Source organism: Bombina bombina, chromosome 2 (assembly GCF_027579735.1).
Source record: "Bombina bombina isolate aBomBom1 chromosome 2, aBomBom1.pri, whole genome shotgun sequence".
Classification (NCBI taxonomy): domain Eukaryota; kingdom Metazoa; phylum Chordata; class Amphibia; order Anura; family Bombinatoridae; genus Bombina; species Bombina bombina.
In genome coordinates this window covers 1137192310-1137204643 of record NC_069500.1, presented here as the reverse complement: position 1 = coordinate 1137204643, position 12334 = coordinate 1137192310, and the positions used below count along the sequence as shown (strand labels likewise).

The 12334-nt window shown below is 40.1% G+C and overlaps 1 protein-coding gene across 1 annotated transcript in view; it reads right to left on the bottom strand.

Annotated features, from left to right (window-relative positions):
• Positions 1-6958: 6958 nt before the first annotated feature.
• Positions 6959-12334, bottom strand: part of CPE (carboxypeptidase E) — a 249223-nt gene continuing 243847 nt past the window's right edge. Inside the window, exons 8-9 of the mRNA XM_053703802.1 lie at positions 10618-10736; positions 6959-7770 (exon numbers count right to left, since the gene is read on the bottom strand). Of these exons, the coding sequence (XP_053559777.1) occupies positions 7672-7770; positions 10618-10736 (218 nt within the window). The 3' untranslated portion in view covers positions 6959-7671. The remainder of the gene's footprint in view (positions 7771-10617; positions 10737-12334) is intronic.

The following is a 12334-nucleotide window of genomic DNA, read 5'->3' as shown; positions in this document are numbered from 1 at the left end:
CTCCCATACTCTATATATTGTGCAGGCTCCCATACCCTATGTATTGTGCAGGCTACCATACTCTATGTATTGTGCAGGCTCCCATACTCTATATATTGTGCAGGCTCCCATACTCTATATATATTTTGCAGGCTCCCATACTCTATATATTGTGCAGGCTCCCATAATCTATATATTGTGCAGGCTACCATACTCTATATATTGTGCAGGCTCCCATAATCTATATATTGTGCAGGCTACCATACTCTATATATTTTGCAGGCTCCCATACTCTATATATTGTGCAGGCTGTGCAGGCTCCCATGCTCTTTATATTGTTTAGGCTCCCATAATCTATATATTGTGCAGGCTACCATACTCTATATATTGTGCAGGCTCCCATACTCTATGTATTGTGCAGGCTCCCATACTCTATGTATTGTGCAGGCTCCCATACTCTATGTATTGTGGAGGCTCCCATACTCTATGTATTGTGCAGGCTTCCATACTCTATGTATTGTGCAGGCTACCATAATCTATGTATTGTGCAGGCTACCATACTCTATGTATTGTGCAGGCTCCCATACTCTATGTATTGTGCAGGCTCCCATACTCTATGTATTGTGCAGGCTCCCATACTCTATGTATTGTGCAGGCTCCCATACTCTATGTATTGTGCAGGCTCCCATACTCTATGTATTGTGCAGGCTACCATAGTCTATGTATTGCGCAGGCTCCAATACTCTATGTATTGCGCAGGCTCCCATACTCTATATATTGTGCAGGCTCCCATACTCTATGTATTGTGCAGGCTCCCATACTCTATATATTGTGCAGGCTGTGCAGGCTCCCATACTCTATATATATTGTGCAGGCTGTGCAGGCTCCCATACTCTATATATTGTGCAGGCTGTGCAGGCTCCCATACTCTATATATTGTGCAGGCTGTGCAGGCTCCCATACTCTATATATTGTGCAGGCTGTGCAGGCTCCCATAATCTATATATTGTGCAGGCTCCCATACTCTATATATTGTGCAGGCTCCCATAATCTATATATTGTGCAGGCTCCCATACTCTATATATTGTGCAGGCTCCCATACTCTATGTATTGTGCAGGCTACCATACTCTATGTATTGTGCAGGCTCCCATACTCTATATATTGTGCAGGCTCCCATACTCTATATATATTTTGCAGGCTCCCATACTCTATATATTGTGCAGGCTCCCATAATCTATATATTGTGCAGGCTACCATACTCTATATATTGTGCAGGCTCCCATAATCTATATATTGTGCAGGCTACCATACTCTATATATTGTGCAGGCTCCCATAATCTATATATTGTGCAGGCTGTGCAGGCTCCCATGCTCTTTATATTGTTTAGGCTCCCATAATCTATATATTGTGCAGGCTACCATACTCTATATATTGTGCAGGCTCCCATACTCTATATATTGTGCAGGCTCCCATACTCTATGCATTGTGCAGGCTCCCATACTCTATGTATTGTGGAGGCTCCCATACTCTATGTATTGTGCAGGCTTCCATACTCTATGTATTGTGCAGGCTACCATAATCTATGTATTGTGCAGGCTACCATACTCTATGTATTGTGCAGGCTCCCATACTCTATGTATTGTGCAGGCTCCCATACTCTATGTATTGTGCAGGCTCCCATACTCTATGTATTGTGCAGGCTCCCATACTCTATGTATTGTGCAGGCTACCATAGTCTATGTATTGCGCAGGCTCCAATACTCTATGTATTGCGCAGGCTCCCATACTCTATATATTGAGCAGGCTCCCATAATCTATATATTGTGCTGGCTCCCATACTCTATATATTGTGCAGGCTCCCATACTCTATGTATTGTGCAGGCTCCCATACTCTATGTATTGTGCAGGCTCCCATACTCTATGTATTGTGCAGGCTCCCATACTCTATATATTGTGCAGGCTGTGCAGGCTCCCATACTCTATATATTGTGCAGGATCCCATACTCTATATATTGTGCAGGCTCCCATACTCTATGTATTGTGCAGGCTCCCATACTCTATGTATTGTGCAGGCTCCCATACTCTATGTATTGTGCAGGCTCCCATACTCTATGTATTGTGCAGGCTACCATAGTCTATGTATTGCGCAGGCTCCAATACTCTATGTATTGCGCAGGCTCCCATACTCTATATATTGTGCAGGCTCCCATACTCTATGTATTGTGCAGGCTCCCATACTCTATATATTGTGCAGGCTGTGCAGGCTCCCATACTCTATATATATTGTGCAGGCTGTGCAGGCTCCCATACTCTATATATTGTGCAGGCTGTGCAGGCTCCCATACTCTATATATTGTGCAGGCTGTGCAGGCTCCCATACTCTATATATTGTGCAGGCTGTGCAGGCTCCCATAATCTATATATTGTGCAGGCTCCCATACTCTATATATTGTGCAGGCTCCCATAATCTATATATTGTGCAGGCTCCCATACTCTATATATTGTGCAGGCTCCCATACCCTATGTATTGTGCAGGCTACCATACTCTATGTATTGTGCAGGCTCCCATACTCTATATATTGTGCAGGCTCCCATACTCTATATATATTTTGCAGGCTCCCATACTCTATATATTGTGCAGGCTCCCATAATCTATATATTGTGCAGGCTACCATACTCTATATATTGTGCAGGCTCCCATAATCTATATATTGTGCAGGCTACCATACTCTATATATTGTGCAGGCTCCCATAATCTATATATTGTGCAGGCTGTGCAGGCTCCCATGCTCTTTATATTGTTTAGGCTCCCATAATCTATATATTGTGCAGGCTACCATACTCTATATATTGTGCAGGCTCCCATACTCTATATATTGTGCAGGCTCCCATACTCTATGTATTGTGCAGGCTCCCATACTCTATGTATTGTGGAGGCTCCCATACTCTATGTATTGTGCAGGCTTCCATACTCTATGTATTGTGCAGGCTACCATAATCTATGTATTGTGCAGGCTACCATACTCTATGTATTGTGCAGGCTCCCATACTCTATGTATTGTGCAGGCTCCCATACTCTATGTATTGTGCAGGCTCCCATACTCTATGTATTGTGCAGGCTCCCATACTCTATGTATTGTGCAGGCTACCATAGTCTATGTATTGCGCAGGCTCCAATACTCTATGTATTGCGCAGGCTCCCATACTCTATATATTGAGCAGGCTCCCATAATCTATATATTGTGCTGGCTCCCATACTCTATGTATTGTGCAGGCTCCCATACTCTATGTATTGTGCAGGCTCCCATACTCTATGTATTGTGCAGGCTCCCATACTCTATGTATTGTGCAGGCTCCCATACTCTATATATTGTGCAGGCTGTGCAGGCTCCCATACTCTATATATTGTGCAGGATCCCATACTCTATATATTGTGCAGGCTCCCATACTCTATATATTGTGCAGGCTCCCATAATCTATATATTGTGCAGGCTCCCATACTCTATATATTGTGCAGGCTGTGCAGGCTCCCATACTCTATGTATTGTGCAGGCTCCCATACTCTATGTATTGTGCAGGCTACCATACTCTATGTATTGTGCAGGCTGTGCAGGCTCCCATACCCTATATATATATATATTGTGCAGGCTCCCATACTCTATATATTGTGCAGGCTGTGCAGGCTCCCATACTCTATATATAGTGCAGGCTCCCATAATCTATATATTGTGCAGGCTCCCATACTCTATATATTGTGCAGGCTCCCATACCCTATGAATTGTGCAGGCTACCATACTCTATGTATTGTGCAGGCTCCCATACTCTATATATTGTGCAGGCTGTGCAGGCTCCCATACTCTATATATATTTTGCAGGCTCCCATACTCTATATATTGTGCAGGCTGTGCAGGCTCCCATACTCTATATATTGTGCAGGCTGTGCAGGCTCCCATAATCTATATATTCTGCAGGCTCCCATACTCTTTATATTGTTTAGGCTCCCATAATCTATATTTTGTGCAGGCTGCCATACTCTATATATTGTGCAGGCTCCCATACTCTATGTATTGTGCAGGCTCCCATAGTCTATGTATTGTGCAGGCTCCCATAGTCTATGTATTGTGCAGGCTCCCATAGTCTATGTATTGTGCAGGCTCCCATAGTCTATGTATTGTGCAGGCTCCCATAGTCTATGTATTGTGCAGGCTCCCATAGTCTATGTATTGTGCAGGATCCCATACTCTATGTATTGTGCAGGCTCCAATACTCTATGTATTGTGCAGGCTACCATACTCTATGTATTGTGCAGGCTCCCATACTCTATATATTGTGCAGGCTGTGCAGGCTCCCATACTCTATATATATTGTGCAGGCTGTGCAGGCTACCATACTCTATGTATTGTGCAGGCTCCCATATTCTGTATATTGTGCAGACTCCTATACTGTATAATGTGATAAGATTTTAAACTATTTCATAATCAGAGGCATTCTGAATTGGGGGAGCTGGTGGTACAATAGTTAGATGGTACAGTGAGGTACTATAGTGAAGTGGTACAGTGAGGTACTATACAGATGTGGTAAAGTGAGGTACTATACAGAGGTGGTACAGTGAGGTACTATAGTGAGGTTGGCATGTAGTGATGTAGTATAGTGAGGGGCGCAGGGGGGGCACTTCCCTGAAATGGGTTTTTGCAGGTTGGGGTGTCTGTGATGCACTTGATGTACGTATATTTATTAAGTAGAATCTACCTCTACATAGATAGCAAACTTTTATGTTCTTGTTTTATAGACCAAGTAGTAGTAGAGAGCAGGCTCCCATAATCTATATATTGTGCAGGCTACCATACTCTATATATTGTGCAGGCTCCCATAATCTATATATTGTGCAGGCTGTGCAGGCTCCCATGCTCTTTATATTGTTTAGGCTCCCATAATCTATATATTGTGCAGGCTACCATACTCTATATATTGTGCAGGCTCCCATACTCTATATATTGTGCAGGCTCCCATACTCTATGTATTGTGCAGGCTCCCATACTCTATGTATTGTGGAGGCTCCCATACTCTATGTATTGTGCAGGCTTCCATACTCTATGTATTGTGCAGGCTACCATAATCTATGTATTGTGCAGGCTACCATACTCTATGTATTGTGCAGGCTCCCATACTCTATGTATTGTGCAGGCTCCCATACTCTATGTATTGTGCAGGCTCCCATACTCTATGTATTGTGCAGGCTCCCATACTCTATGTATTGTGCAGGCTACCATAGTCTATGTATTGCGCAGGCTCCAATACTCTATGTATTGCACAGGCTCCCATACTCTATATATTGAGCAGGCTCCCATAATCTATATATTGTGCTGGCTCCCATACTCTATATATTGTGCAGGCTCCCATACTCTATGTATTGTGCAGGCTCCCATACTCTATGTATTGTGCAGGCTCCCATACTCTATGTATTGTGCAGGCTCCCATACTCTATATATTGTGCAGGCTGTGCAGGCTCCCATACTCTATATATTGTGCAGGATCCCATACTCTATATATTGTGCAGGCTCCCATACTCTATATATTGTGCAGGCTCCCATAATCTATATATTGTGCAGGCTCCCATACTCTATATATTGTGCAGGCTGTGCAGGCTCCCATACTCTATATATTGTGCAGGCTCCCATACTCTATGTATTGTGCAGGCTACCATACTCTATGTATTGTGCAGGCTGTGCAGGCTCCCATACCCTATATATATATATATTGTGCAGGCTCCCATACTCTATATATTGTGCAGGCTGTGCAGGCTCCCATACTCTATATATAGTGCAGGCTCCCATAATCTATATATTGTGCAGGCTCCCATACTCTATATATTGTGCAGGCTCCCATACCCTTTGAATTGTGCAGGCTCCCATACTCTATATATTGTGCAGGCTGTGCAGGCTCCCATACTCTATATATATTTTGCAGGCTCCCATACTCTATATATTGTGCAGGCTGTGCAGGCTCCCATACTCTATATATTGTGCAGGCTGTGCAGGCTCCCATAATCTATATATTCTGCAGGCTCCCATACTCTTTATATTGTTTAGGCTCCCATAATCTATATTTTGTGCAGGCTGCCATACTCTATATATTGTGCAGGCTCCCATACTCTATGTATTGTGCAGGCTCCCATAGTCTATGTATTGTGCAGGCTCCCATAGTCTATGTATTGTGCAGGCTCCCATAGTCTATGTATTGTGCAGGCTCCCATAGTCTATGTATTGTGCAGGCTCCCATAGTCTATGTATTGTGCAGGATCCCATACTCTATGTATTGTGCAGGCTCCGATACTCTATGTATTGTGCAGGCTACCATACTCTATGTATTGTGCAGGCTCCCATACTCTATATATTGTGCAGGCTGTGCAGGCTCCCATACTCTATATATATTGTGCAGGCTGTGCAGGCTACCATACTCTATGTATTGTGCAGGCTCCCATATTCTGTATATTGTGCAGACTCCTATACTGTATAATGTGATAAGATTTTAAACTATTTCATAATCAGAGGCATTCTGAATTGGGGGAGCTGGTGGTACAATAGTGAGATGGTACAGTGAGGTACTATAGTGAAGTGGTACAGTGAGGTACTATACAGATGTGGTAAAGTGAGGTACTATACAGAGGTGGTACAGTGAGGTACTATAGTGAGGTTGGCATGTAGTGATGTAGTATAGTGAGGGGCGCAGGGGGGGCACTTCCCTGAAATGGGTTTTTGCAGGTTGGGGTGTCTGTGATGCACTTGATGTACGTATATTTATTAAGTAGAATCTACCTCTACATAGATAGCAAACTTTTATGTTCTTGTTTTATAGACCAAGTTTGCTAATTTAAGTACAGTTCACACAACACTGCAAATAAGAACTGGAGACGTCTCTCACAGTGAAACATGCTCTAATATTTTCGAATCTAGGCACTTAAAGTAAATCTAGGACAATAATCCTTAAATTATTTATTTTACATGTGCATTGTTACTACTGATAACATAAAATGGCTCAAGTTCATAGCTGTTGAGATAAATGATACAACATACGTTTAACTTAATCATTTTTTTATGCATATGTCTGTCAGTATTATCATCAATGACATGAATGACATTACAGCTTTTTAAATGTCTCCACACCTTGTTTTGTGTCAGGAAATAAAACAATTTGGCGGCAATCGTAAAATGCAATACACATTCAGTCATGGAACATAATAACAAATAGATACACTAGCAAGATATATTTATATATATTTATAGATCTCATAGGCCCACATAAGAAGTATTCAACATTGTTTCTACATAAATACTGCCAAGTTATTTTTGGCAACAGCTGTGCTATGATTTTTTTCCCTAGAAATGAAAATGTACTAAGCACAAATGGCTTGACATAAAATATTGCATTACTACTGAACATTGTAATATTTTCCAGGTATAAAACTGATCGTCCCTTCCACCAGTCCTATGTGTAGGTTGCTATTCAAACTGTTACAGAAAAAACAAACACATTAATTGTCCAAAATTACACTTAATTTCTCAGTTATAGGAATAGATGTGCAAGTACATATGAATATTTACACAAACTTACTCCTATATTTATTTTGTCCACATTACTGCAAACAAACTCAACATATAATTTACATGTCAGATCATAATTATTATTTTTTTCAAAAATTTAGGGTCTGAGACATCATGTTCCACCATTCAATTAACTCTTCTTTTTCTTCTTCTTTTCTTTCTGCTAAAGATTCCAGATCAAAATCAATCTATAGAGGACAAAAGAAACAGAACATATGTTAAAAGAGGTAGTGGTTTTATTCACTAATCACAGGCTGCCCAGTCAATTTAAAAAAAAGAAGTCAGCCAAACTAATCTGCTTTAAAAAAAGTCAAAATTAAACATTCATGGTTCAGAAAGAGCACACAAATTTAAACATTCCAATTAATTTCCATTATCATTTTATATGCACACATTCTGAGGCGACAGCTTCTTCTGAGCATGTGCAATAATTCACAGTATATACATATATGCATTTTGAGAAGGAAAATTTACCTAATTTTAAAAGTGGTCAGAAAACATCTACTATTCATTTTGAAATTTGAAAAATAACTTTTTCATTGACTTTTTATTATGCATTTGTTGATTATGCCATTCTACTGCATTTAATGTTTCTTCAAGTCTATCACAATTTTATTTAGCTAATTAACCTAAACTTAAAGGGACAGTCAACACCAGAATTGTTGTTGTTTAAAAAGATAGATAATCCCTTAATTACCAATTCCCCAGTTTTGCATAACCATCACAGTTATAATTATACACGTTTTACCTCTATAATTACCTTGTATCTAAGCCTCAGCAGACTGCCCCCTTATTTCAGTTTTTTTGACAGACTTGCAGTTTAGCCAATCAGAGCTGTCTCCATGGTAAATTCACGTGCATGAGCTCAATGTAATCTATATGAAATACATGAACTAATGCCCTCTAGTGGTGAAAAACTATCAAAATGCATTTAGATTAGAGGCTGTCTTCAAGGTCTAAGAAATTAGCATATGAACCTCCTCGGTTTAGCTTTTAACTAAGAATACCAAGAGAACAAAGCAAAATTGGTGATAAAGGTAAATTGGAAAGTTGTTTAAAATTACATGCCCTATTTGAAACATTTTTATGTTTTTTTTGGACTTGACTGTCCCTTTAAAACAGTTAAATATAAAGTATAAAGTGTTGCACCCTTTATGTAGCAATTAAAAAAAAACTCCCTTAGTGCTGAAACTCTATACTTAAAGTGAAGGTAAACTTTGGTGAATGAAAGCCCGTTTTTTAAAAATACTATTAAAAACAGGGGCACTTTCATTCATCAAAGTTTACAAAGCAGCCGTTTTGTTAAAAAAATTACCTTTTTTTCTTTTCACTGCTACAGCAGCTTCCCCCACATAGAGATCCTCTATTCACACGTCAGCAATTACTAATCCTGCTTCCTCCAATCAAAACTTCCCCCCAGGGTAGTTATTGCCTGAGGCCATGCTGTGATTGGTGGAAGCCGGATTAGTCATTGCTGACATGTGAATAGAGGATCTCTATGTGGGGGAAGCTGCTGTAGCAGTGAAAAGAAAAAAAGGAATTTCTTTTAACAAAACTGCTGCTTTGTAAACTTTGATGAATGAAAGTGCCCCTGTTTTTAATAGTATTTTTAAAAAACGGGCTTTCATTCACCAAAGTTTACCTTCACTTTAAACAGAGAAACTTACTTTCACAGGGAAACTGATCATAGCAAGCCTCACAGAGTTAGGATCAACTTAAAATTAGTGTTTATAAAAGTTTTAAGAGGGTGTTATATCCTTTAATTTGTGTTATTGATGACAATAAATAAGATGTTACAATAATGTGAATATTGTTGTTTGTGTTATAAATTTCTCTGTATCTATCTGATTTAAATAGGGCATGTAATTTTAAACAACTTTCCAATTTACTTTTATAACCAATTTAGCTTTGTTCTCTTGGTATTCTTAGTTGAAAGCTAAATCTAGGAGGTTCATATGTTAATTTCTTAGACCTTGAAGACTGCCTCTAATCTGAAAGCATTTTGACAGTTTTTCACCACTAGAGGGCGTTAGTTCATGTGTTTCATATAGATAACATTGAGCTCTGGCACGTGAAGCTCCTAAGAGCAAGAACTGATTGGCTAAAAATGCATGTCTGTCAAAAGAACTGAAGTAAGGGGGCAGTTTGCAGAGGCTTAGATACAAGGTAATCACAGAGGTAAAAAGTATATTATAACTGTGTTGGTTATGCAAAATTGGGGAATGGGTAATAAAGGGATTATCTACCTTTTTAAACAACAAAAATTCTGGTGTTTACTGTCCCTTTAACAATTTATAGAAAATAAATACATATAACTAAATAAATCTAACTCTCTTCCAGAATACATTAAGAAGTGTTGGCCACAGCATCATTTTAAATTATTATGTGGAACATCTATTAAGCTGCATTCGCATCTTTTTAGGCTTTGTGGTGCAGGTTCACATGAGTAATCCGGCAACCACACTTTGACACTCAATGCTGCATTGCAAGTGGTTATTGCAAGCAGAAGGTTCTCTACTTTATGTGTCTGACTGTAATCTTAATATATGTTTTCTGTATATATATTACTAAGTGAAGCACAATTCTTTTACTTCAATATAACACAATATCCCCTTAGGCACTGACTCTCACTTTACTAGTAATCAACAAGTCCAGAATTCTCCATGGATACCTGCTTTATTCCTTTTTTTCTGTGGTTGACCTCAAATGCCTCCTAAATTATACTGGCACTGAAAATAAGTGATTTGATTTAAAACATTTCCTTTTATTGTAATTTTTTTTTATTTACATAACCTGATACTTTTTATGTGATAACTCAATGTTGGGTTATCATTGTTTAGCTATTAAGTATAAAGCTATTCTGAATGTAATATTTAGTGATGGAACACAAGGGAACTGACATTTTAGAATAAAAAATAGAAAATAAACAAGGTCAGTATCTCAAATAAGCATTGATTTGTCACTGCTTGACCAGTGTAACATTTATAAACATATACATCTGTAAATAAAGAAATATATGTGAGCTTTCTACTTACCTTGACTGCAGGGCTAAAAGGAACAGCTACTTTCTTAGTTATTGCTAGATATCCAGGGGCAGATGCAGTGATTTTATAATTTCCAGGTGAAAGCAACCTCCAATAGTCCCCATCCTTAGCTAAAAGTAGAAACAAAAATGTTTAAACCAAACAAAAACAAGTGCAAGTGATCAAATATATTAAATTAAACTCTCCAAGCTCTCTCTGTAGTCAGCTGCCTATTAAAAAAAAATATATATAGAGACTAAAGTCTGTAGAAATAGGGTGAGCTTCATAATTCAAAATATGTGAAATGAGGCAAACATATTTAAAATGACTCCCTACAGAGCATTACTATAACGGGACTTATAAGTGATGCACCTGTAGATTTAAAAGGACATGAAGCCCAAGAATTTTCTTTCATGGTTCAGATAGGAGTAAATTTGAAGGTTGATTAAAATTGTATGTTCTATTATCAAATTTGCTTCATTTTCTTGTTATCCTTCGTTGAAGGAATAGCAATGCACTACTGGGAGTTAGCTGAACACATTGGGTACGCCATTACCAAAAGGCATATATGTGCAGCTTCCAATCAGCATCTAGATCCAGTAGTAAATTGCTACTCCTGAGCCTACCTAGGTATGCTTTTCAACAAAGGATACCAAGAGAGCAAAGTAAATTACATAACCGAAGTAAACTGGAAAGCTGTTTAACCCCTTAACAACCGAGGACGTGCAGGGTACGTCCTCAAAAAAAAGGCAGTTAACGCCTGAGGACGTACCCTGCACGTCCTCGGTGTGGAAAGCAGCTGGAAGCGATCCTGCTCGCTTCCAGCTGCTTTCCGGTTATTGCAGTGATGCCTCGATATGGAGGCATCCTTAAATAACCTTTGGTAGCCATCCGATGCAGAGAGAGACACTCTGTGGCCCTCTCTGCACTGGAGATCGGTGGCTTTCCTCATTGGTGGGTGGGAGCAGACTTGGGAGGCGGGTGGCGGCCATCGATGGCCCTGGTCATGTGGAGGGGGGCAGGATCGTGGGCGGGGATGACCGGGGGGCACGCACGGACGCACGCGCGTGCACGGGAGGGCAGGGGCGGGCGCGTGCACGGGGAGGGAGCGGGTGGGAACCGCTACACTACAGAAAAAGCTGTTATAAAAAATGTTTAAAAAACGCAAAATAAGTAAAAAAAAAAACGATCAGTGAGGTGGTGGGGGTTTGTCTGTGGGGGGGGGTAGCTACACTACAGAAAAAAACAAACAAACAAAAAAAGCCCTTTTTTTTTGTCAAACTGGGTACTGGCAGACAGCTGCCAGTACCCAAGATGGCCCCCAATAAGGCAGATGGGGAGGGTTAGAGAGCTGTTTTTGGGGGGATCAGGGAGGTTGGGGGCTAAGGGGGGATGCCACACTGCAGCATATGTAAATATGCTTAAAAAATAAATAAAAAAAAATGTAAAAAACTTTTATTTTAGTACTGGCAGACTTTCTGCCAGTACTTAAGATGGCGGGGACAATTGTGGGGTGGGGGGGAAGGGAGCTGTTTAGGAGGGATCAGGGGGTCTGATGTGTCAGGTGGGAGGCTGATCTCTACACTAAAGCTAAAATTAACCCTGCAAGCTCCCTACAAATTACCTAATTAACCCCTTCACTGCTAGCCATAATACACGTGTGATGCGCAGCAGCATTTAGCGGCCTTCTAATTACCAGAAAGCAACGCCAAAGTCATATATGTCTGCT